Raw genomic sequence first — 27572 nt, 5'->3', positions numbered from 1 at the left:
GTCACCAGTGAGGCAAGACGGGTCCATCTGACGCCGCCCGCTTCCTCCTACGCATAGAGGGGACCTTGGCGCAACCCTCAGCTGACTTCTTTTGCGTTGCCACTTGGGTTTATGGTCAGACCACTGCAGTGATGCTGGGTCCTTTACGACTGTTCATCTCTCTGGTATCGCGGGTGCTTACAGCTTAAGGGGATGGACCGGCGCACGCCAGTAACGAAAAGAAGGTGTTGCGTAGGAAAAGTTCAAAACGACCGATACTGCTGTACCAGATCTGCTGGGTTGTAGTTGATAGTAGGAGAATAGGCGATCTGAGATTCCAATAAACCTTATGATATCGAGGTTGGAACAATCAGTGTCTACTGGATCACGGGACCCCAATTCCAATCCTGCGGTTCCACAGTATGCGGTAACGTAAATGATTGCACTAAAGACCTACCTGTCATGGACCTGACGTGCGGCGCCTTCTTCTCGAACTCTTGCAGGTCGCAACACAAAGCCCCCACCTTTGCCCTCTCACTGGTGTGAATGTATGCTTGAGGAGCATTGGGAACACTTTGAGGCACTTGGGATGCTGAGGGCTGGGCAGGTAAGCCAGCACACTGAGGGTTGATGGTCTGCTTCCATGGCAGATTCAAGCTGCTAATGCACGGTGCTCCTGCAGGGTGCTGCTGTTGGCGAGACACGCCGGGTTGTCCACAAGCTGCAACTGGCCAAACCAGGCCTCTTCCACTAGAACCCCAAGGACACACCCTGTGACTGCTGACCTCTGGCTGCACACACTCTGATCAATGGAGAGTCGCCACTGATGGCCTCAAGCATCTCCACCTGCCAAATGCTCCAGGGCCAGCCACCAGCCACACTGAGCTAATGTCCACGCAGATGCCCCTCATAGGACTACGGATATACTTTGAATTACCGGCTCGATTCGTCTTGCTCCGGGCGCCGCTCTCGCACTCGAGCAACACCTCCACTCAGAAACGGAAACAGGAAACTGCTTATTCAAAGACATATGGGACATATGATTTGCAGCTCCAGCTGAGGGTATGACGGTAGGTGCAAGAAACGACTGTTGCTTTTGTTCTTTTAGGATTGATTAACACCAGACGTTGTTACTCCCTCGTCTTCCCTGTGTGGGTTTAATGTTATTTGGTTAACAAGTAATAACAAGCATTGGCATGGCTAATAGGTCTCGCCTTTGGGACCTTATAAGTGTTTAGCCATGCAACAGTTGATGTTGCAGGAAGGATATTGTGCAGCATAACTAAATACTTAAAAGGCCCCAAAGGCGAGACCGATTGGCTATGCCAATGCTTGTTTTTTGAGACCAGGCAGTGGCCTGTGGGACCACTGTCCGCTCTTAAAAATGCTATTACAAACATTCACAAAGGGGAAGGGGTCCCTAGAGGACCCTTCCCATTTGCGAATGAGTTACCACCTACTTGAAGTAGGTGGTAATATGTGAATGTTTTGCAACCGCATTCTTGGTCACAAAACATTAATGCATACCGTTAGGATTCGGCATTTGGAAGGGATGCCCTAAACACGCCCCTTCCAAATACCGAATCGCAAAATAGAGTTTGCTGCAAATGAAAAGCATTTTTTGTATTCGAAAACGGGCCGATTCTGCGAATCTTGCTTGATGCATGTTCCCCTAAGTGATTTGCATAGAATCAAGGGATGCTGCGCGGCTGTGCCAAGACTCAAACCAAGATCCCTAGCTCTCAAGTCAGCAGCTCTGCACGCTGCACCACATCCTCTCCACTCCCATGTTATCTGTCAGGGAGCTCTTTCCTTCTCCCAGACAATGATTGATGAAAGCAGCTCTTTATTCATTTTATAGGCAAACTGGATGCATTACCAATGTTGTTTTTCTTTTACACTTTTGAGGCGACCGAGTGCAGCCATAGAATCAACCGCAAGATGTCCCTGCATTCCAGCTGAAGAGCATACAGAACCAGCTCACAGTGCTTCGGAAATAATGGTAAGATCTCCTAGGGTCATGGTTTCAATGACTCCGGTGACCTCTTCTTAACAAATATATCCCTTTGGCCTAAACTGCTTGCCAATGCTTTGGATAAAGCCTGTAAAGTGGGTTTACCTAAATCCTGGTCGCTGTCAGTGATAGTACCAGTTTTTAAAAAGGGTTCTAGAAGTGACCCGCGCTGTTATAGGCCAATTTCTTTGATCGATTCTTCTGTGAAAGTGCTAGGTCAAGTGGTTTTGGCCAAGCTTACAGACTGGCTGAATGATGCGAACATCCTCTCTAACCTCCAGTATGGTTTTAGGAAGGGGAGAGGTACCACCGATCAGTGCCTTAACTTGCTCTTGTTGACCGGGAAATATACCATTGCGAAGAAGGGCACACTTCATTTAGCATTCATGGATCTTTCTTCGGCTTTTGACCGAGTAAACGGGTCCAAGTTATGGCCTCTGCTCTTGAAATTAGGATTAGATGAAAATATAGTAAATTTTATGGCAGATATGCACTGTAAGATACGATCAAAGAGGGAACCTATCACTTAGCATCCGTAAAATTAAAGGAGTGAGACAGGGCTGCATTTTGGCCCCTTTGTTATTCACTTTATATATTAACAATCTTGAAAATGTTCTATCGAGTGCTTGTAGTGATATCCCGCGTATAGGAGAGAGATTAATTCCGGCCCGTTATATGCGGATGACGCTGCTCCTCTAGCTAGAACGGTGAATGGCCTACAGCAGCTTTTAACCACTTTTGCTTCATTCATGAAGTCCTTGGACTATGATGTAAATGCCTCTAAATCCCACATTATGATCATGGGGGCCAAGCCAAAGAAATGTAAAAGTCACTATTGTGAGGGAAACAATCTCACACGGGTAACGTCATTCTCATATTTGGGAGTGTTATTTGACGAAAGGGGCTCCTGGATCCCACAAATGCAGGCCAAAAGAAATTTAGTGGCAAGATCAACTGTTGCTGTTTTAGATTTTGCTCGCAGATTGGGCTCTAAACCCAAACAAGCTATGTTAAATATCTACATGGGTAAATGTTTGGCCATTGCGAGCTATGGTTCAGAACTTTGGGGCTACAGAAATGCCAGGAACGTGCAAATAGTGGAAAATAAATTTCTAAGAAGTTTGCTAGCCACACCGTCATCGACATCCACCTATATTATTCATCAAGAAATGGGCATAGGTTATATAACCGACACCATTGGAATGGCTCCTCTGCTCAAATGGATAAGTATTTGGACAAATCCGGAGCTGGAGATGAACCGTGTCATCATTCGTGACTGTTTAATTCTTGACTTGGCAAGTAGCATCCCATGGTTAAATTATGTCAAAAGGACTGCAGCTTATTTAGGCAGACCTGAGCTCTTTGGTTCCCCGGAGAAATTGTTAAAAGATTGAGCCATACCTAACCATTGTGTCTAACCAGCACCATCGCTTCCTATTGGTTCGATTTAGGTTAAACCAACTACATTTGCTTTTTGCCGAGCCAAAGGGATGGAAAAAGCTGGAGGACTTAGATGTATGTACCTGTGACAATTTCTCTACTCGGGATTCTCTGCATTTTGTTTTATTTTTTGCATATCGGTAATCGTTTTATAATACCGATTTTAAAAGGCAAAGGTTTTACTCATGCAAAACCGGCTTTTATTTATTTGCAAATGATGAATAATATATGGTAAATTTTTAATATAGCTAGTTTTTTAACCGCAGCTGTTAGGATAAAGAAGAAAGGAAGTGCTGCTAATAATGTGCATCTGGTGTCAGGACTTGTATGAAATTTCCCCCTTTTTATTCTGTATATTAATATTTTAATTATGTAATTTTTGATAAATCGTGATGATTATGTTTATTTAATATTTTTTGTAAAATTTTTGTAATGTATTTTTGTAGTATACTTTTATGGTTTTAATTAACCGAATAAAGTGAATTTGACTGACTGACTCCGGTGACTTACTGCAATTTTTTTAAATGTTGGAAGGGGGTGCTGTGCTTCCTGCAGTCTCCCTCAAAATACAATTTTAAAAAAGCTTGTTGGTGCTCCTGCCCCTTCTAGGAGCACCAGATGCTGCAAAAAAAGTTCAAAATAAAGCTCTTGCAAGGCATGGTGGGGTGCTTCCTAGTTTCAACAGAGAATGTGAAATGTGTGGTTACTCCGCTGATTTCACATTCACTGCTTTTTTTTAATTTGGTGGAGGGTGGCATGCACTCCATCCACTCTCCGAACCTTTTCCAGGCCCTGGGGACCCTGTGCTCCGGGGCTAAAGATTGTTTTTTGGAAGCGGGTGTGCAGTCGTCCTCCCTGAGATATGATATCTCCCAAGAGACCCCAATCCCCAGTGTCAACGTTTATTTTTTGGCAAGGGGGCATGCAGCTTCTCTCCCCAAGGCACATTAGGGGCCTGGGTCCCATATCCCTCAGGGCCAAAGTTTCTTTTTTGTGGAGGTGGTGTGCGGCCTCTCTCCTGAGACACAAAAGGGCCGCAGGAACCCCATCCCATTGGGCCAAAGTTGATTTATTTAGGAAGGGGGCGTGGGGCTCTCCTCCACAAGCCATCCAATGGACCTTAGTACCCCATTCCCTGGGTCCCACTGGCAGCAGTATCTCGGGGGGCAGGGGGGGGCATTCCCAAGGACACTGTTGTTCCCTGCCCGCATAAGTGTGGGCAGGAATAACTTCAACTTTGTGCCCGCACTCTAGCGGGCAAGGAACACAGGTTTGCTCCTACCCAGTGCTCACACTCTGCCATGAAAAAACAAACAAGTGCAGCCACATCCTGCCACACCCAGAATAGGTGTAGGCAGATGAGCTGAGGGTCTTGGAGGCTCTCCCGCAGCCCCAAACACTGTGATTGCTGTGCGTGTCCCTGGAAGGACCAGGGCACCTCGTCCCTGGGGTTGGGGGTTTCAAGGCCGTGTGTGCCATCAAGTGATGTCATTTGAGATGTCATCTGTGATGTCATAAATTATGTCATAAAACATGTCATTAGTGATGTGATATGTGAGGTCCTAAGCAGATGATGGGGTGGTGTAAGTTATAGTAAGCGCTACTAACTATAGCTGGTGAATTTCTGTTTGTTTTTTTGGTTCAAAACCTTAATGTTCACACTGATAAATTTACCTAACTATAACTTTACTTTAACATTTGTTTTTTTCAGTGAATTTCTAAGATTTTTTTTTGAAAACAGGTACTTTTACTATGTTTAACTATAACGTTACTTTAACCTTTGTTTTTTTCAGTGAATGACTACTTTTTTTAAAGTAAATTAATTATTTTTATGACATTATAATATATGTTGTGTTGTGACATTTCAGTAAAAGAATGTTTTTATTTTACTGTACAAAACAGCATATGATTCACAGTTTGCAAAATCTTTGTCAAATGTGTGTGAGTATTAAACATAAATATTCTATAGAAATTAGTTGCTCAGTAATTGATTATCAAGGCATATCACCAGCAATCTATTTTTAAGGTGTCATTACTCTCGCAATGTTGGGTATGCATTGTAGGGTGCGAGAGCCTGGCTTCTACTTTCAGACCTCTTTCTCAGATGACAGGTGTGCTTAGGAGGATGTGTGGAGGGACTGACATCTCCTGAGACCTCTCTGTAATGATAGGTATGCATAGTAGGTGTGGGCGGAATTTGCATAATCGCGTTACGCAAATCTTCGCGAAACGGTAAAAAATCTCCGCGAACACGTAGAATTTCCACGAACATGCAGAATTGCTTGTTCGCAATGCTTTTTTACTCTTCGCAATCGCTGTTTGCGTGTTCAGAGGGAAATATCTCGCTAACACGCAATTCAGAACGTGAACAAGCGAAAAATTACGCGAAGTCGTGGAATGCAGATTTTTGGTCAATTTTGCATTCTCCGCGGAACGCAAAATTACCCACATTTTGCAAATTCCGCGAGCGGAACAAAATGTACCTCCCAGGTCGAATGCCTAGTAGGGAGTATGGAGGGACTAAACTCTCCTTTCAGACATCTCTCTCAGCTGATGGGTGTGCGTAGTAAGGTCTTTGGAGGGATTGGCCTCTCTGCTGAGGCCTCTCTCTATAAAGATGTGTATGTAGTAGGGTGTGCAGAGAGACTGGCCTCTCCTTTCATACCTCTCTTTCAGATGACAGGTGTGCGTAGTAGGGTGTGGGGAGGGACTGCCCTCTCCTTTTAGACCTTTCTCTCAAATGATCAGTATGTGTAGTAGAGTGTATGGAGGGAATGGCTTCTCTGCTGGAATGTCTTTTTGTAATGATAGGTGTGCGTAATAGGGTGTGGGGAGGGACGGAACTCTCCTTTCAGACCAGTCTCTCAGATGACAGGTGTGCTTTGTAGGGTGTGTGGAAGGACTAGCCTCTCTATTGAGACCTCTCTCTGTAATGATGAGTGTGAGTAGTAGGGTGTGGAAAGGGATTGGCCTCTACTTTCAGACCTCTATGTCAGATGATGGGTGTGCATAGTAGGGTGTGGAGAAGGACTAGGCTCTTCTTTCAGAACTCTCTTAGATGACGGGTGTGTTTAGTAGAATGTGTGGAGGGACTGGCCTCTCGTTTCAGACCCCTCTCTCAGATGACATGTGTGCATGGTAGGGTGTGGGGAGGGACTGCCTACTCCTTACAGACCTCTCTATCAGGTCACAGGTGTGTGGAGGGATTGGCCTGTCTGCTGAAACGTCTCTTTGTAATGATAGTTGTGCCTAGTAAGGTGTGGGGAGTGTCGGGGCTCACCTTTCAGACCTCTAACTCAGATGATGGATGTGCATAGTAGGGTGTTTGGATGAGCCTTGACTCAACTCTTCTCAAACCAATGAACATAAATAGAGTCAGATCAACACCACCTCCAGTAAGACTCCTTCATGCAGTAACAAGTATGCATAGAAGAGTGATTTCAAACATCACCTACTCCTTCCTACTTATCAGGATCCTGCAAGAGTTTTGCACAATCATAAAATTAAAAAAAAAAAAGATTTAACCATCTACTCATCACAGTACTTACCCACTTTCTCGCGAAAAGAAGTACCACAATATGCATTACTACTAGTGAAGTGTATTGAAAACTCATCTACCACTTTTTACTATTTGTGATCCCACGAGATAGTAAAAAATAGTTAAAAACAATATATATTTGTTATCTTCACTGTAGTTATTCCTTAGACATGTCCTTCGTAAATCTAGGGGGACAGCATGCCTTTCTGCTGCCCTCTTTTATAGCTTTTTCTACTTCATTTCCACAACACCTCCAGTTTTTCACAGTATAGAAGAATGGTGGCCATTTAATTTCTAAAACTCCAACAGCCAGCCAATCAGAGCGCTCATACCTGCGGAAAGGCTCAAGGAAAAACAGGCCTCTTGATCAATCACAGGGCTCCAATTTTGATTTTGCTTTCTCGCAAGATGCCCACGGGACTCTCATGAGCCCAATTACCAAATTGTACAATTAAGACCTAGCTTCCTGCCAAATTTGATGTAATTCCGTTCAGCAGTTTTTGCTATAACCTTTCCTAAAGTAGTCTATGGAAAATGCATGGAGATTTTACGTTTTGGAACCCGCCTTTTTTCCTCAGCCCTGTTTGACAGATCACCCCAAATCTTTCCAGGAAGGAGCTGAGGTGGATAAACTTCTTTTGTGGAACGTTTTGTGGAGACTCGTGAAACGGGCCTAAGTTATTAGCAAACCAAAAATGCTCCTTCTATGGTAAAGCAAATGTAAGTATACCAACTTGCAACCGCCAGTAGGCAATGTATGTATATGTCTATATCGTATGTGAAAGGTTTTGTAAAGTGCATAACGGCCCGGGAACGCGGCTTAACAGGGCTAGACCCCACCAACATATAAGCAGTGACCGCCTACAGAAAATAAAGAAGGAAGAGGGATGGATGGAGACGAGCCAGGTCTTAAGAGATATTCTGAAGAGAAGATTATTCTGGATTTTCCTAAGAAAGAGGGAGAGAATTCCAGAGAGATGGGGCCAAGGCCCACCCTCTCTTACTCTCTTAAAAGGGGGGATGATAGCTAAGTTGTGCTCAGCAGAGCGTAAAGGTCTAGTGGGCCGGTAACGTGCCCTGAGATTGGACAAGATGGGGGACGCCGGGGAGTGCAGGGTCTTGTGAGCAATGCAGAGTGCCTTGAAGTGGATGCGTTTGTCCTCAGGGAGCCAATGCAACTTACAAAGAAGACCAGAAATAGAAGAGAATTTGGGGAGCGAGATTAGCAGCTTGGCTGCGGCATTTTCAGCTAACTGAAGTCTTATGGTGACTGATGTATTGGCTCCCAAATACAAATCATTGCAATAATCCAATCAGGACATAATCTCCGTTTGAATTATAGTTGTCAAGTTGGGAAATCAAAAAGGCCCCGGATGGGTTTAAGTGATCTCAAGAACTTGAAGCAACTTCTGGAAACAGTTTTAGCTTGAGCCTCAAAAGACAGAGTATTATCCATCCAGGCTCCTACATTTTTAATGGAGGACAGCGGCCAGAGCGGCTGACTCCAGAGCAAGGGGCTCACAGTTCGATCGCTGGCTGCAGCTCAGTTCAGCTAAGCATCTTGTGACACTGGGCAATAGCTCACTTAATCTCCCCTACGGCCCTCAGCACCTTGAAACCTTCAGGGGTGAGATGTTCGGGTTTTACAAATATGGATTATCATTAAAACAAAACGTGCCGGTGCTTGATAAATAAAGTGCTAAGATCTATCCGATGTTTCAAAATATGTGTGTATATATATATTCACTGAAAAAACCATAGGTTATAGACCATATATAGTTAGGAATTAGCATTTAAAAAACCTTATTTTACTCACACAAAACCATTGAAATTCCATATATAGTTAGTTGCACTAACTATATATCGCGCACCCGCAATCCACTGCTGATCATGTCACATATTACATCATTCATGACATGGTCAGTGACATCACTGATGACATCACTGATGACATCTCAAATGACATCACTGATGAGATCACTGATGACATCTCATTTGACATCAATGACCACATCACTGATGATATCATTCATGTGACAATACAATGCATCTCCTCACATTTTAATATAACCTCTGTTTCACCCAGTGTTAAATACAGAGTATAATTTTTGAAACCATTGACACACCAATACTAGTTACTACATACGTACTCACTGATTCCTACGTCTACACACACATTCACTCATTCACCCATACAATCATTCATACATACAATCACTCATCTTTACAACACTATCATATGCACTCATACACTTATACAGACACTCACACTCTGCCACTCATCCATGGAGTTACTCACACACCTAGTCAGTCCTGTAAAGAATCAATCACACTTCCATTTTCTTGTCTATACAGTTAAACATAGAGCACCTTACATTTTGAAACATATACTAACACATACTTACTTTCTTATACAATCATTGATACAAGTACACATTGATCTGCACAGAGTCACACACCTCCCAGCCAGCCACACACACACTCAGTCTCCCATACAAATACTTGGACAATCAATCAATAACCCATATAGTTAATCATATAGCTACTGATCAACACATGCAGCAGTTTACAGAACAACAGACATAATGATGCACAAATTAAGACAGTTTAGTCACTAACCCATGCACTCAATGAGACACATTTAATCACTCACTCATACATTCAGTCATGCACCTACTAAATCCTTCGTCCAGACACTTATACATCTACTCATTCTTCAATATGTAAAACATATTTAAACTTTACAGAAACACACAGTCACTGGATGATGTCATCAGTGATGTCATTTGAGATGTCATCAGTGATGTCATCAGTGATGTCACTGACCATGTCATGAATGATGTAATATGTGACATGATCAGCAGTGGATTGCGGGTGCGCGATATATAGTTAGTGCAACTAACTATATATGGAATTTCAATGGTTTTGTGTGAGTAAAATAAGGTTTTTTAAATGCTAATTCCTAACTATATATGGTCTATAACCTATGGTTTTTTCAGTGAATTTTCAAGGTTTTGTAAATGCTAATTCCTAACTATATATGGTCTATAACCTATGGTTTTTTCAGTGAATTTCAATGGTTTTTTAATAGCAAATATCATAAGCTGTCGAATGTCAAGTACGTGGTAAGTGAAAACATTTTCGTGTTTATGCACACTGATCTGCTTTGAATGGTGCCCCCCCCCCTCATTTCTATTAGGAGTACTCTCTCTTTGCAGATAGTGAAAGGTAGTTAACGCAGGCCTTTGCCCCCGTTGTAATCCGTCGTGCCTGCTTCTCTCTCCATTTGATTGATTGTTATCCAAGTATTTACTGTTTTAGAATTAGTTCTCTTTGGTTCATTCTCTATTTACAAACAAACACAGAGTCGCAATACTCTGTTTAGTCTTTGCAGATAACGAAAAATCGTGTAAAAAAAAAGAAAAGGAATCGAGCAAAATCAGTAGGCCACTAATGGGATCTCTTTTTGACCTCGCTAAAATAGAAACATTAGGAACAACCCCTCATGACAAATACAAAACTAGTGAGATGAACTGAACTCCACACAATGATGGCTGCAAAACAGCTCGGCTCCGCCACCCACCCCGCCCAAAATAACGATAAAGAGCGGCTGCCATGATTGGTTGCGGAATGGCCACAACGGAGCTACGAAATGGTGCTGCTCTCATGCTAACCCCAGCTTCGGTCTGAAACATCCAGAAACACTGTAGACTACCAATTCGATCAGTTCCGGTAGCGCCCCAATGTAACCCGGTAGAGAAGAACTAGCCCTCCCCTCTTTGACTGATGGTTCTTGTTGCCTGTCCCTTCTGTTGTCATTTAACAGAACTATTTAGCCTGCTGAAAGGGGTTGTGTTTCGACCGCTGGTTGGTGGAGACATTTTGACTATATTCTGGACCTGCGTTGTCGCGTAATGCGTCATATGACGCGCCGCGTTAGCGCATCCGGAAGTCATCCGGGGCGCGCAGCGCGTAACGTAAGCATAACAAGTCATGTGACTTGTTAATAAAACTTTTCATTGGTTCATTTTACTTTTCTTATTCTAATGATGAAAGCCTTGGTCATATCACCTAAAAATTACGCTTTTAATTACTTCCGAACATTATTTTCTCTTAAATATATGTTATAATGTTCCAGGCTAATGTACTTTCCCGGAAATTTTACAACTGTCCTGCAAGTAAAATATATTCTTTTTTCGAGAAAAAGAGCGTTTCTTCGTCCCATGACGGAGCCGTTGAGCAAAAGAGGGTCGACCTGCTGTCTTAGTCGCCGATACGCCTCAATATGAGATTCATATCGATCACTTTATGTTGCAGGAATAGAAAACACAACAGCCCTTGACCATTTATCTTTACTGCGTTCCTTCGTATTATACCTTTTACCCTTCATGTAATTGGTCTGCTTTATTGCACTTGCCTTTTAATGATTCTAAAACAGTGACTATTATTAAAAACTTTACCAATGTATACACTACTACCATGTTTTCTTTTAAAAACCTTTATTGTGAAAATTTCATTATACAAATACGAGCCTATAACCACGTGGGCCTGCCACGGAGCAAACTGTAATCGTATATGATGAATAGACATTTACACTGTAGAGGAACGTAACGGGCGGGCCATTAGGTTGCAAAAACTAAGGTGTCTAACAGTTACGGAATCGGTGGACGTACATTTTATAATTAAAATACGACAGGGCCAGTTACAATAAAATTATCTAGATATACATTTGCGGGCAAGTACCATGGGTGACGTTAATTCGAATTTTCAACAGTACAGTAATCAATAACACATCAGAACTTAATATCAATAGGGATGTCGAAATATTCAATCAATTCTCGTCCCCGCCCGCCATGTGCTTCAAAACTGCATACGTATCTCGTGATTTCAAGGTTCTGCAACCAGTACACAACAAGGAGTTACGAGTCCCATTTATTCCGGCGCCATTTTGGGCGAGGACGGGCAGGTCCAGGATATAGTCAAAATGTCTCTACCAACCATCGACTATGATGATGTTCATATGCTGTATTTATTAGAGTAACACTCATCTGCCCACATGAAATTAATTTACCACAATCTAAACATGTCATTTTAATCTTTCCAAAGTTCTTCTAAATATTTGGGACCGTTTCCCTTGCCTCTGAAGCTCTCAGTGCCACTTCTTTGATGAATGTACTAGCAGGTCAGGGGTTCTCCTCCAAATCTCTCTTTTATGCAGCACTATAATTAATTGGTGCCACCTCTCCATATGACGATGCATGGTATAGTTACCACAACTATATTTTTTTTCGGTTCCTCTGGAGAGTTCATCGTGGCAGATGAAGCGTGTAACATACCGGGCATTTACCTTTTTTTGCATGTACAGGAAAGGAAAAAAAAATCGAGCGTCCGAGTTCTAAGGTGTCCCAGGGCCATTTTAGTGGACCAGGCCCAAATCCAAAGAACAGGCCGCCATTTTGAGAGTCCTCTTGCAGCCGCCTGTCGCTGTAGCATCAAGAGCGGCCGAAACTCAGCTGAATGGCAACTGAAACGGTAAAGGGGCGCCCCACTACATTTCAGCATTGTAGGATGACCACACCAGTACAGCAACTTGCTAGACATCACCTCGGTGCCATCCGGATCTCGGCGCCCCACTGCAGATGAAGTGCCTCTCAACTATGAAACCACCACGGTGACATCCGGATCTTGGCGCGTTGTGCTGCCTTCAGCCTATTCGCACATCGGTCCGCTACTGACGCCATCTCACAGGCTAATGGGGTGACCCACGCCGAGTTTCAGCATTGTAGGATGACCACACCAACTTGCTAGACATCACCTCGGTGCCATCCGAATCTTGGCATCTCAACGCCTAGTGGTATCTTCCATACAGAAAATATTGTTACGCTGCCTTTGGCCCCATTCGCACATCAGTCCGCAACTTAGACATCACCTCGATGCCATCCGGATCTTGGCATCTCAGCGCCTTGTGGTGTCAGTCAGAAAATATTGTTGCGCTGCCTTTGGCCCCATTCGCACATCAGTCCGCTACTGACACCATCTCACAGGCCAATAGGGCGCCCCACGCCGACTTTTACCATTGTACGATGGCCACACCAGTGGCACAACTTGCTAGACATCACCTCGGTGCCATCCGAATCTTGGCATCTCAACGCCTAGTGGTATCTTCCATACAGAAAATCTTGTTACGCTACCTTTGGCCCCATTCGCACATCGGTCCGCAACTTAGACATCACCTCGGTGCCATCCGGATCTTGGCATCTCAGCGCCTTGTGGTGTATTCTCTTCAGAAAATATTGTTGAGCTGCCTTTGGCCCCATTCGCACATCCGTCCGCAACTTACACATCACCTCGGTGCCATCCGGATCTTGGCATCTCAGCGCCTTGTGGTGTCTTCTACTCCGAAAATATAGTAGAAAATATTGTTGCGCTGCCTTTGGCCCCATTCACACATCAGTCCGCTACTGACACCATCTCACAGGCCAACAGGGCGCCCCACGCCGACTTTTACCATTGTACGATGGCCACACCAGTGCCACAACTTGCTAGACACCACCTCGGTGCCATCCGGATCTTGGCATCTCAGCGCCTTGTGGTGTCTTCAAATCAGAAAATATTGTTGCGCTGCCTTTGGCCCCATTCGCACATCGGTCCGCTACTGACGCCATCTCACAGGCCAACGGGGCGCCCCACGCCGACTTTCAGCATTGTAGGATGGCCACACCAGTGAGGCAACTTACTTGACACCACCTCGGTGCCATCCGGATCTTGGCGCGTTGTGCTGCCTTCGACCTATTCGCACATCGGTCCGCTACTGACGCAAACTCACAGGCCAACGGGGCGCCCCACGCCGACTTTCAGCATTGTAGGATGGCCACACCAGTGCGGCAACTTACTAGACACCACCTCGGTGCCATCCGGATCTTGGCGCGTTGTGCTGCCTTCGGCCTATTCGCACATCGGTCCGCTACTGACGCAAACTCACAGGCCAACGGGGCGCCCCACGCCGACTTTCAGCATTGTTGGATGGCCACACCAGTGCGGCAACTTACTAGACACCACCTCGGTGCCATCCGGATCTTGGCGCGTTGTGCTGCCTTCGGCCTATTCGCACATCGGTCCGCTACTGACGCAAACTCACAGGCCAACGGGGCGCCCCACGCCGACTTTCAGCATTGTTGGATGGCCACACCAGTGCGGCAACTTACTAGACACCACCTCGGTGCCATCCGGATCTTGGCGCGTTGTGCTGCCTTCGGCCTATTCGCACATCGGTCCGCTACTGACGCAAACTCACAGGCCAACGGGGCGCCCCACGCCGACTTTCAGCATTGTAGGATGGCCACACCAGTGCTGCAACTTGCTGGACACCACCTCGGTGCCATCCGGATCTTGGCGCGTTGTGTTGCCTTCGGCCTATTCGCACATCGGTCCGCTACTGACGCCGCCTCACGTGCCAACGTATTTTCTCCTAATTTTACACCCTATGCCGCATAACAGGTCATGTGACTTGTTTATAAAACTTTTCATTGGTTCATTTTACTTTTGGTTTCCTAATGATGGAAGGCTTGATCATGTGACCTAAAAACAACACTTTTCATAGGATGAAAACTTTTTTTTTTTCCCAAACGATGAAAGCCCCACCTTGTTTCTGGATGTTTCAGACTGAAGCTGGCGTCAGCATGAAAGCACCACCATCTCGTAGCTCAGTCGTGGTCATTCCGCGAGCAATCATGGCAGCCGCTCCCCACCAGAAGCCTGCAGGAGTCGGAGCCCCCAAAACTTTTGATGAATTCTCAAGGCGGAGGGGACGCTTTCGAGAATGGGGTCCAAGACCTAGCAGACAAGCGTCCGATTTCCAAGGTGTCCCAGGGCCATTTCAGTGGACCAGGCCCAAAAAGGAAACAGCCTGCCGCCATTTTGAGAGTCCTGTGACAGCCGCCTATCGCTGCACCGCAAGAGTGGGCGCAACTCAGCTGAATTGCGGCTTTTGACACAGTGGACCAAAAACGGACGGAATGGCAACTGAAACGGTAAAGGGGCGCCCCACTACAACAGACGAGACTCCACCTGGAGAGGCCCGTTCACGCCGCCTCCCCCGGGGCGCTCCACGCCGTTATTCGGAGCAGCATTGTAGGATACCAAAACCAGTGCGGCAACTTACTGGACATCACCTTGGTGCCATCGTTCTGCTGCCTTGGAACTATTCGCGCAACAGTTTGCTACTGATGACCCACCCCCCGCGACGCCCCATGCCGTTATTTGCTGGGTGGCAACTTACTAGACATCACTTTCGTGTCATCTAGATTTCGGCGCGTTCTGCTGCCTTGGAACTATTCGCACAACAGTTTGCTACTGATGACCCACCCCCCGCGACGCCCCACGCCGGAAATCTGGACGTTGTGCTGCGTTGGGACTATTCGCACAGCCGACCGCTACTTCGTTGTTTTTCCCTAAAAATGTTTATATGTTATTACTATTTTTGTTTTCTTGTATATATTTATAAATTATTAAAGTTTTATAATCTTACTACTTTGTCGGAGTGCTATATATTTTTAATGTGACACATAATTGTAAAAACTTTGATGTACAAACAGTCATCCCTGGAATCTTCCGCTTCAGGCTCGGTCCCCTCCCCAATCACAATACAGGATGGTTTTCAGATAATAGCAACGCTTCTGCTGTGACGGATCTCATCGAGTGTGGGCCTTGATCTACTATAACTCCTTTGAAGAGGGGTGATTCTTTACAGCTGTGGCCATAAACTACATCTGCAGGGCTAGCTGATACCCTAGGACCAGCCTGGACAATTGGACACAGAGGAAAAGGAGTGTCAGAGGGTGCGGTAGTGAATAGGGCGAAAGGGAGGTGTCGGGCGGGCACAGGGTGTGATTCTCAGGGAACAGCAGCGCAGATGGGGGAGGTTTATTACCCATGCATAAGACAGAGAGCGGGGGTGACCACTGCCTGGGGGAGATGCTTGCGAGGGTGGGGAGCCATGCTAACGATCGACAGCGTGCACAGAGTGGGTCTGGTCAAGGCATCTAAAATGGCTGCCGTGCACGACAAAAGTGTGGCATTTGAAAAAAGACAAGATGGCGCAGACAATGTTTTTCAACACTTCCTGATTTCCTTCGAATCGAACGTTAACAGACGTTGGGGCATATTACCAAAGTTAAGCGATATTTATCCCTAACGATGCTTAGCAACGATTTTTTTACCGTCAGAAATTATCGCAGATAAACCTTGCTATTATCAAGGTTTATCGGAAATACGATAAAAAACGACCGCAATGCATTAATATCGCTGAAAACTCAGCGATATTCATGCATTACCGAGCTAATGCTCTTAGCCATGTTATCCACCTCCCATTGGATAACATGGCTAAGAACTGCTCAGGGCAGGTGGTAGCTTTTAGAGATATTCGCCCTTATCTCGAATATTTCCAAAAGTTGATAATAGGAGATAGCGATGTTAGTGACTGTTTCCAGTCGCTAACATCTTGGCATGCCCACTTTGCATGTCATTAGTGATAAATATCACTCACATGCAAAGTGGGGCCCAAGATGGTCGCTATCTTCTACTAGCCGTCGCTAACTAGTGTTAGCAACAGCTAGGTAATAAAATTATATGTGTATCTCCGCGAAGCGGAGCGCTGTTACAGATATATATCTTGTTTCTGAACGTTAATTTCTCAAAATGCACTGAAGCACATATATTGAGACCTAGCAAAGGCACATCGGGCTACCAGTCCCTACAATTTTGCCAAGTTTCGTGCAAATCCATTCAGCTGTTCGATCCTACCGAGAGACAAGATGGCGGCCGCTACGGACACCGGAGAGCCAATCAGCTTCGCTTCGCAAAGCTCCGTAACGCGAAAAGTACGCGAAGCGGTGCGCTGTTACAGATATATACCTTTTTTTGAACGTTAATTTCTCAAAATCCACTGGAGCACATATATTGAGATCTAGCAAAGGCACATCGGGCTACCAGTCCCTACAATTTTGCCAAGTTTCGTGCAAATCCATTCAGCCGTTCGGGCTAAAAGTGAGGCCAACCGCCCTATGGAAATTAACATGGGAAAAACGCGTTTTGGGACCCCCCTTTTTTCTCGGCCCCCCCTTGACGAACCCCCCCCAAATTTTCAAGGGCTGCTCAGAAACAAAATGTGCCATTTTCCTGAAAATTTCAGCCAATTCCGTCCACAAACGCCAAAGTTATTAGACATAGAATTTTCAAAAAACCCATAGAGAAAAAATCCTAACTATATATACCTACTGGCGACCGCCAGTAGGTAATATGTGTATATGTATACATATATGTATATTCATGTATGTATGTGTATATATACGTATGTGTATGTATGTACATATACACGTATGTGTATATATGTATGTATATATATATATGTACATGTATGTGTGTGTGTGTACATATGTGGTTATATACATATATATATATATAGATAGATATATATAGATATAGATATGTATATATAGATATGTGTGTGTGTTCATATATACACACATATCCATACATAGACGGGCATTGGTTCAACACTCTTTTTCCATTGGTTTGCCAAAGTAATTTACATTCTGCTTCCATCCATGACTGCATGAGGCAATCGGTCAGCCCTCTTCAGCCATTGGCTTTCTTGCCCATTGAGGGACAGATTTTGTCTGATTACAAGTGCAAATTCCATGAAAATGAGTATTCATTCTTATTAATAGGTCCCCTTTCATTTCTTTCCTTCTTTTTTTATTGCCACAGCAGCCCATATGGTATTTATAGGCCGCGTGCTTGCTTCTCATTTCATGTGCAATGCAGTTACCCCACGTGGCCAGTGTCTCCAAATCAGGAAGCCATCATGGAATGCTACCACAGTGTATCATTGTAATATCATTCAGTATGGCTAGCTTATGGTTCTAAACGTGACGGCCTGATGGAACTTTAAAAGATTGATATACTATGTAAAAAAAAACATTGCAAGATGGCCATTTACTGCTACGTTTCGTTTTTATTTTTCATGCACATGTTGAGTTTGTATGATATATAGTGGCTGTGTAAATGGGTGAATGCAAGAATGAGTCACTAAGGGATGAATGGATGCACAAGTGCAAAGGTGAGTGCATGCATAATTACATGTTGAGTGCCTAAACCCACCAATGAATGTAGAGGTACTTAATGTATAAGCAAGGCATTTAGCATTTCCAACGCTTGGATTTGTACATGCTTCTTTTGCCTACAAATCTACAGACAGATGCAATAATAATTTAAGAGAAAACCATGACAAGAGCTGAGGGTGTGAGTGAGAGCTGCCTGATAAATGCAACATGTTGTATGAGATCAAAAGAAGAAAGTATGAAGATGTGAGGAAAAAGAACAAATAGAAGCAACTAGAAAAGGGAAGAGTAAAAGTAAGGGAGGGAAAAAATAGGAAGAGAGTGGAAAAATTAAAGTAGAAAGGAATGGTGAAAAATAGTAGGGGGAAAACAAATGGAATGAATGGTGACATGAAGCACAGAAGGTTGAAAGGACTCCAGGGAGGGTGAAAAGAATGAACAACAAAAGTATAGATGGGCAGATGCAACGGTGAAATTATGTATGCAGTGTTGACTTGATTGATGGGGAGAGAATGAAGTACAAAATGGTGAACCATTAAATGATTGAAAGAATAAACAGATGGATTGTTGAAAGGTTCGGATGGCAGGACACATGGATGGGTGAAATGATAAACTGAAGTCTGAAAGTATGGATGAAAGCTGAAGAATGGGTGGCTAGATAATGAGATGGGTGAAAGGGATGAATGGGCGAATAGTTCAATGAATGAGTGTACGCAAGATTAAAGGATAGATGGATTGTTGGAAGGTTGCATGGATGGGTGGACTGATAGATGCTTGAATAGGTGAAAGGTTTGATGAATCGAAGAATTGGTGGATATAATGGTAAAAGTATGGATGGTTAAATGAAGGAAGGTTAGAATGGTTAACAGATGAATGGACAAACATGGAAAGATGGCTGAATGGAATTCATTTATAGTTGTAAGATATACATGGGTAAATTGCAAGAAGGGTAGAATGGTTAAAAGATGGATGGATGAACTGATAGATAGATAGTTGAAAGTATGGGTGGGTGAAAGTGGATGTAAGAATGGAATCGTACAAAGATGGATGAATGGGATAGAGAAAAATGGATATATGGAATGATGAAAGGATGGATGGATGGATGGATGAAAAAAGCATGGATGGTTGGAAGGCCAGGAGGATGGATGGAAGGTTGAAAAGGACTCTTCTCCAAAGGTTCAGAAGGATTTATTCGCTTTGTGCAATTGGAGAGTTGATCAAGAGGAGTATTTTATATTCCTGGCTATTCCTTTGCTTCCTATTTACGCATACTAAATGGAAGAATGTTTTTAAGGACTGGTCTGACAGTGTTCGTAAACAGTGTTTACTTACTTACATCAGTTGTAGCAGGTTAGTAACACATTCAAATAGAAATTTGCAGTGAGCTCTAAATCAGCGCTCGTTCTAAAATGTGTGCCATTATCATTTGTGATGGTTTTAGCAGTTTTTCCAGAATGTAAATGAGACACTTTATTTTGCAAAATGTGTTTACTTCTTTTGATGACGTTACAAATTCTAGTGTGTTCCGTCTTACCTTTCTTTCTTCTAGCATCCTATTTAATGACACCAGGATCTGTGCAAACGAAGGTCTTTCATAAGGTTTTTCTCGCCAGCACTGTCTCATCAAGTCATACCTTTAAAAAAAAAAAAAACTTTCTGGTGAAATTCTGTTAAGTTGCCATCCAAACACTTTTGAAGCATCTACAATATTATTGAGAATTAGATTTGAAATAAGTTTTTTTGACTAGAATATCAAAATGCTGCTGCGTTCATCCATTATGGTTTAGTAGCTTTTCACCTGTTAAATTCTCATATGAAAAAATCTACCTGATACACACTTCTAGTCGCATATCCTTACCTTTAAATTACCCCAGGCATCGCACTGGACACAGAATTTTTTTCTTCAGCAGTACCCCTGCGTGCAGGTTGGTGGCATCATTGACATAGTCCGTGCCAAAAGTGACGTTTGCCGTGCCTATATATGTGCAACCCAGGCACACTGACATCAATTCCTTTCTTTTCGCCCCAGTCAGCACAGATTCGGGAAGAGCTACCCCTTAGTAATTTTTGACTTATCTTTTTTCGATGTTTTGTCCAATTTTTACTTCCTGGTGTGGCAGAAATGTCATCCAAAAAGACCGTCTGCATGCCGTGCATTGACAGATGCCGGTGATGAACCCACAGCTTGTTTGCCTCTGGTGCCTCGGATGGGACCATAATGCAAAGGCCTGTTCCGACTGCTGCACCATGCACCCGAAGCCTTGCCAGAGCACTCCCTCAGCTTACAGCGGCTTGATGTGTGATGCTGCGATGATCGAGGTACCGGGTGAGAGGAAGGTCGGGGCAGTGGTTGCAGTGTCCAAGGTAGTCGTCGCCTTCCAACTCATCGAGCCACTCGGGTAAGTCCCACTCCCAAAAGAAGAAAGAAGTTGAAGCGTGCTTTGATTTTACTTCATCCGTCAGCCAATGAGATGAGGGAGTGTCACCTATTGAGGCCTGGCACCACGGTCGAGCCAGCATCTGGGCCGACTCTGTGCCTCCCCAGATTTCAGGTGCCGGAGCGACCCCACCCATTTAAAATAATTTTATGAAGCCAAGCACCTCATATTTGGGTGGCCTGTTCCCTCCGGCCCGCATTCTAGCCCCACGGGTTGGGGGGGCCGACATGATCCACACCAGTAGCTCCCGTACCAGTTGCGCTCCAGGGATCAACAGATGGATCTGGATTGGTGCCCGTTGTGCCACCTCAACCTTCCCTGAAGCCAATCATGAGGCCGACACACCCGATGGTGCCATTCCCATCCTCATCACTGACACCAACACGAAGCCGGAGGGGTGTCGTCCGATGCCGTCTGCAGTGCCTACTGAAGCCATGACGTCCAGGCCAGAACCTCAGCCGTATTCATATGGGCTAGGACTCGGGAAGGAATCGTAGGGGTTGCTGGACCCTGAAGAATACTAGCCTTATGAAAAACAAGTGGACTGGTGTGAGGATCTTGGTGAAGTTTGCCAGATACTGGCATGCATTCTCTCCCTACCATGGTTCTGGGAACGAGGGAGCTTTATTCGCAATGGTGGCTGAGGTCCTGAACCGTGGTGTGCCCTCCGTGACAGTCAAGACTAATCATTATACAGTTACACAGGTGCTGCCAATGGTCCCGGGGGAGGCTCAGGCTGTGCTCTCCCAGGCTATTGCCAGGGGGAGGGATCAGTGAAGTTCACCATTCGATGTGGACTTGACACCACCGACGCACTAGGCAGATCGGTTTAATCTACAGTTGCCCTATGACTCCACACCTAGTTGAAGACTACTGGTTTTTATAAGGAATGTCCAAACATCACTCATGGGCATTCCCTTTTGCGCCTCCTGCCGCTTCGAAGACTAGACAGATTCGGTGCTGAAGTGCTTTAAGGACAGTAGGCCTACGGCCAAGTCCTTGGGCCTTTCCATGGCCCCCCGTTACCCTCAATCTGCCTTTCATGGCTACTGAAAGGGCGTTGAGCAATCTCCTTACCTGCACAGCCACTGCAGCATGCAAGCTTACCTGCGTCTGTGTGGACGTGGGTCCTACTGGCATCGTGTGTTGGGTGACTAGCAGTCGGGTCAGTCCACCACCCCGTAGCAGCCTGCAAACCTCCCTAGTCCACCCATTAACCATTGTTGGCACCCAGTGAGCGGCAGGATCTGCCATCACCTGCCCCTCTGGCAGTCCATAATATTGGACAGGTGGGTTTTACAGATTGTCTGAAGGGGCTACTCCCTCCCCTTCTAAATTACCCCTCCCTCCATCCCAACTACAAATGACTGGCTGACGGAGCACCACCTATCTCTTCTCCAAGAAGTGATGACTCTTTTGGCCAAAGGAGCCATAGAGAGTGTGATGATGCCAGAAGTGGGTTGTGGTTGTTATTCCTTCTACTTTCTATACCCAAAGAGGACGGAGGCCTTTGTCCTAACCTAGACATGCGCTCTCTCAACTTTTTCCTCAAGAAGGAGAAGTTCAAAATACTCAGGTCCTATCTGCTCTGGCCCCAGGAGACTGGATGGTACTGATTGACTTACAGGACACATGTTTCCATTTTCCCGTCCTGCCTGCCCACAGGCATTACCTGCAGTTCACGGTGGGCCACTAGCACTTTCAGTTTGCCATGCTCCTCTTTGGCCTCACCAGTGCCCCTTGGGTGTTCACCAAGGTGATGTCTGTGGTTGCAGCTCATCTGCGGAGATCAGGGGTGCCAGTCTTCCCCTATCTTGATGACTAGTTGTTGTCTCCCACCTCCAGACTACGGCAGACCTCCTGCATTTGCTGGGTTTCATTATCAATGTACTGAAGTGGCACCTGACTCCCTCTCAGAGGCTTGTTCATCTGAGCAGTTCTGGACACTGTGCAGTTTCGGGCCCATCCTCCCGAAAGGCGAGTCCAGGATATTGAGGCTATGATACCAATGTTGCAGCCTCTCCAAGCACTTTCACAGTACTCTGCGGGGTCTTGCTTGTCAGGCCAGCTGAACGGATGATCTCAGATTAACAAAACACAGCCCACGTTGTATGGTCTGTATGTGAAAGTATTCTGACAGCTGAGCTTCCTGCTTCACTTGTGTCATGTATAGCTAGATGGGCTCTCCTAGAACATTGGTTTGCTAATGAGTGCAATTACCTTTATTGAACGTGTTCAGCCCCTCCTAAATTCAGCCTATCTGAAAGAGACTATTAGTTATAGATTCCTTACCTTAGAATTACCCCCAGGCATCAGACTGGATCTGGAGAATTTTTTTCGTAGCAGTACCCTTGCGAGTTGGTAGGTGGCATAGGTCAACTCCGCGTCTGTCGTCGGTATCGCGGTCACCGAAATTATGTTGCAGTATCTACTTAGATGCCGCCCCTACGTGCTGACGTCAGTTCTTCCTTTTCCGTGCCAGCCAGCGCAGATCCGGAGAGAGCGTGCCATTAGTCACTTTTTGACTAACTCTTTTTGGACTTTTGAGTCTACACAACTCCTGGTGCTCGAGAGATGTCCAGCGGTCGGCCAGGTTTCCAGCCCTGTGACTCCTGTTACAAGTTGATGTCAGTAACTGATCCGCACCTTGTGTTCCTCTGGTGCCTAGAGCGCAACCACGACCCCGCCCCAAAGTCGTGCTCTGACTGTCGGGCCCGAACCCGAAGTCTTTGCGGGAGCAGTCCCAAAAGCTTTTGGAGGCCCGACAGTCAGCTCCGCGTCGCTTGAGGTCCCGGTAGAGGGGAAAGTCGTGGAGCCATGACCATTCGTTGTTGAAGTCTTCGCACTCATCAGGTAAGTCGAAGCACAAGAAGAAGGCGAAGAAGCATGGTTGCTCTTCGCCTGCTCCCCGTCCATCGGCGGGTGTGAAACAGGACTCGGAGCGTCACCGCTCCCCGGCTCCGGTTTTGGAGCCTGCTGGGACAGCTCTATACTTCCCTCCCTTTCCGGGAGTTGGAACGTCTGCTGCCCAGCTTTGTGCCTTTTACAAAACCCTCCATTCTATCTTTGGGCAGCCCGACTCCGCCGGCGCGCCTTCGGGGCCCGCGGACTCGGCTGTGTGCTCTAGGCCTTCGATGCCGGGGGCTCCGGCTCCACAGGGCCCCCGTGGATCCAGGCCTGGATCCAGATCGGTGCCAGTCGACTTCACGGTACCTTCCCCAACACCGATCCCAGTGGCGATGCCCCGATGCCAGCTTTGCCCCCAACCGGCGTGGACCCCAGCCTCACCCCGACTCAGACACGGCACCAGACCTACGTCGACCGACGCCGGCGGGTACTTTTATATCGCTGTTTTTCCCTGGCGATCCCTACTGCCCTGACTGGCAGCCAGAGGAGGGTGAGGAGGACTGGGAGGGGTCTGGTGACCCTCTAGCTGACCAACTTGAGGAGACGGACTGGCGAGAGGTGTTGGGTGATGCCAATGGTCTGGGTCTGGTATGCTTTCTCCCCCTACCATGGCCCCAGAGGAGGGAGCAACCTACGGTGTAGTGTTGTGTAGGGTGTCTGAGGCCTCGGGCCTTGAGCTTCCTATGGTGGCAGTCAGGACTAACATCCTGGCTGAGGTTCTTCAGCCGGCAGCGGCCTCTTCGGAGCCCCTGCTGCCTTTTAATGAGGCCCTCACTGACATCCTTCTGGGCATTTGGTCGAAGCCCAGCCCAGGGGCTCCTGTGGATAGGATAATTGCCCAACACCAGCACCCGGCCCCGGGTAGCCCACTTTTCCTCTCCCACCACCCAACCCCTGAGAGCTTGGTGATCCAAGCCCCAACATCCAAAGGCATGTTCCCTACTGCTCCCCCAGATAGAGAATACAAGAAGATGAACCATCTTGGGAAGAAGATGTTTTCTTCCGCCAACTTAGGACTGCTGTCGGTGAACACCGCATGTCTCTTGGGCTGTTACACACACTCTGTGTGGGACATGGTTGCGCAAGTGCTGCCACAGTGCCCGGAGGAGGCCCGGGCCGTTTTCACCTGCGCAGTCGCAGAGGGTAGAGACGCAGCAAAGTTCACCATCCGGTGTTGGCTGACTCGCTGGGTAGGTCGATTTCAACATCAGTAGCCTTGAGGCGCTACGCCTGGCTGAGGTCCACTGGCTTCTCCGGGAATGTCCAATCGACTCTTTTGCAAATGTCCTATGATGACCGTCGCCTGTTTGGCGTCAAGACAAACAACGTGCTTGAGCATTTCAAGGACTCTAGGGTTATGGACAGATTCTTGGCCCTTGCTACCACCTCTTGCCCCATGCAGTCTGCCTTTCGCCCCTTTCGTGGCAACCGAAGGGGTGCCCCACCACGTTCGACCCAGAGCCACAGGCCTGCGCAAGCTACCCAGGCTCTGACCGGTCGGGATCGTGGGACCCAGCGTTGAGGGTCTGGGGGGCTGCAGGCGGGCCAGTCCACCAATGCCCCCCTGCAGCAGCTTCCATACCTTCCAGGGCCACCAGTTGCCAGTGGGCGGCAGGATTTGCCATCACCTCCCCCACTGGCGCAACATCACACAGGACAGGTGGGTTTTACAAATTGTCCGAAGGGGTTACTCCCTCCCCATCGAGACTGCCGCTCCCTCCAAGCCACCAACACTCCATCACATGTTGGAGGATCACTTGGCCCTTCTCCCCCAGGAAGTTACGGCTCTCTTGGCGAAGGGAGCTATTGAATGAGTTCCTGTGCTAGAAGTAGGCAGTGGTTGCTACTCACACTACGTCCTGGTACCCAAGGAGGACAAAGGACTGCGTCCTATCTTAGACCTCAGGGACATCAACCTCCTCCTCCGGAAGGAGAAGTTCAAAATGTTTACCTTGGCTTAGGTCTTGTCTGCCCTCTACCCTGGAGACTGGATGGTAGCGTTGGACTTGCAGGACGCTTATTTTCACATCCCTGTCTTGCCGGCCCACCAGCATTACCTACGGTTCACAGTAGGCCACGAGCATTTTTAGTTTACCATGCTCCCCTTTGTCCTTACCAGCGCCCCCGGGTGTTCACGAAAGTGATGGCGGTGATCGCAGCTCATCTGCGCAGATCAGGGGTCCAGTCTTCCCCTATCTCGACGACTGGTTGTTGAAGGCGGGCTCACCCCATGCTGTCGTCTCCCACCTCCAGAGTACAGCGGACCTCCTGCATTCGCTGGGGTTCACGTGCCGAAGTTGCACCTGATTCCCTCTCAGAAGCTCCTTCTCATCGGAGCAGCTCTGGATACAGCGCAATTCCGGACTTATCCCCCCGAGCAGCGAGTTTGGGATATTCGGGCTATGATACCAATGTTTCAGCCTCTATCCCGGATTTCGGTGAGAATGACCGAGGCTGTTGGGCCTCATGGCCCCCTGCATCCTGCTGGTGGATCATGGCATATGCGGGCTCTGTAGTGGGACCTAAAGTTCCAGTGGGCGCAGCATCAGGGGAATCTTTCCGATGTCATCCAGATCATGTAGGGGGCCGCAAGTCAGTTGCATTGGTGGCTCACAAACCAGGATTGGGTCACCGGCAGATCCCTTTCCATTCACCACCCAGAGGTCACAGTAGTGATGGATCCGTCACTCCTGGGATGGGGTGGTCACATGGGGGAGGCGGAGATCAGAGGCCTTTGGTCTCCTGAGGAGTCCGGGCTCCACATCAACCTTTTGAAGCTCCAGGTGATTTGTCTTGCACGGAAGGCATTCCTTCCTTCTGTCAAGGGAAGAGTAGTGCAGGTGTTCACGGACAACACCACTGCAACAAACAGGGTGGGTGGGGTCATGGACCCTATGTCAAGAGGCTCTTCACCTTTGGACATGGCTGGAACATCAGGGCATATCTCTGGTGGTTCAATGCCTGGCAGGTTTCATGAAAGCCAGAATGAACGAACTCAGCCGCCAGTGCATGAGGGATCACCAATGTCGTCTTCACTCGGACTCGGACTCGGACTCTTTAGCAGTGGGGAGAGCCTTGGTTAGATCTATTCGCCACCGAAGAGAACGCGCTATGTCAGCAGTTTTGCGCATTGGAGCTTCCAAGGCGGCACTCGCTAGGCGACTCTTTTTGTTTCAAGTGGAGTTGCGGCCTTCTGTACGCGTTTCTGCCTGTACCACTTCTACACAGAATGCTGAACAAGCATGATAGGGCCCAAGTCATTCTTGTGGCTCCAGACTGGGCACGAAGAGTCTGGTACACCGAGAACTTAAGCATGGCCATCGAACCTCCAATCAGACTGCCTCTTCAGGAGGATCTTCTGTCGAAGCAGCATGGGACAGTCCTTCACCCGAACCTGTCCAGCCTCCACCTCCTTGCATGGAGATTGAGCAGAGACAGTTGAAAGCTTTCGACCTTCCTCCCGAAGTCTGTAATGTAATCTTGGCAGCCAGGTGTCCCTCCACTTAAACGGTATACACCTATAGATGGAACAAATTTGTGGCATGGTGCACAGCAAAGGCTTTGGATCCCCTTTTTGCCCCTCTTTCAGAGGTTCTCCTCTTTGTTCTTTCTTTGGCCCAGCAGGGCTCTGATCTGGGCACTCTTAAAGGCTCTCTTTCGGCCATTTGACCTTTATTTGTCTTCCAGATCAGCTGGGAAGCTTTTAAGGTAGTACTTAGAAGCTGTGTCATTGCTAAGATAGCGGGAACTATAAAGCTACCTGGAAGCAGTAGGTACCCAGCTTAAAGAACTGGAGCAAGAAATCATTGGTAACCTTTCGGATGATTTGACAAACCAGGTAGTCTACATTAGGGAGCAATATAGATTGTTGGCTGATAGGAGTGACAAGAATAGGTATATTTTTCCTCAACACCCACTCAATGAAGTTGCCAAACTTTGGTTATCTAGGAAAGGTCAGATATGGATGAGAGAAGCTAAGGACCACAAGGGCCTTATGAGGAATACCGCAGTGCAGGTAGTGAGAGCCTTCGCCTAGCGCCTCTGATCGTTATATGATTCTAAATATACATACAGAAAAAAATAACTAGATAAATTAGAGGGGACCTACTGACCAACACCCTAAAATAAGAGGGCAG

General features: G+C 46.6%; 1 protein-coding gene across 1 annotated transcript in view; it reads right to left on the bottom strand.

Moving 5' to 3' along the window:
- TEK (TEK receptor tyrosine kinase) overlaps positions 1–27572 on the bottom strand; it is a 668093-nt gene that overhangs the window by 1784 nt on the left and 638737 nt on the right. Inside the window, exon 22 of the mRNA XM_078676713.1 lies at positions 19626–19725. Coding sequence (XP_078532839.1) covers positions 19626–19725 — 100 coding nt within the window. The remainder of the gene's footprint in view (positions 1–19625; positions 19726–27572) is intronic.

Source organism: Lissotriton helveticus, chromosome 2_1, assembly GCF_964261635.1.
Source record: "Lissotriton helveticus chromosome 2_1, aLisHel1.1, whole genome shotgun sequence".
In the NCBI taxonomy this organism is placed as follows: domain Eukaryota; kingdom Metazoa; phylum Chordata; class Amphibia; order Caudata; family Salamandridae; genus Lissotriton; species Lissotriton helveticus.
Note: the sequence above shows the minus strand (reverse complement) of the source record. Positions and strands in the feature narration are given on the sequence as shown.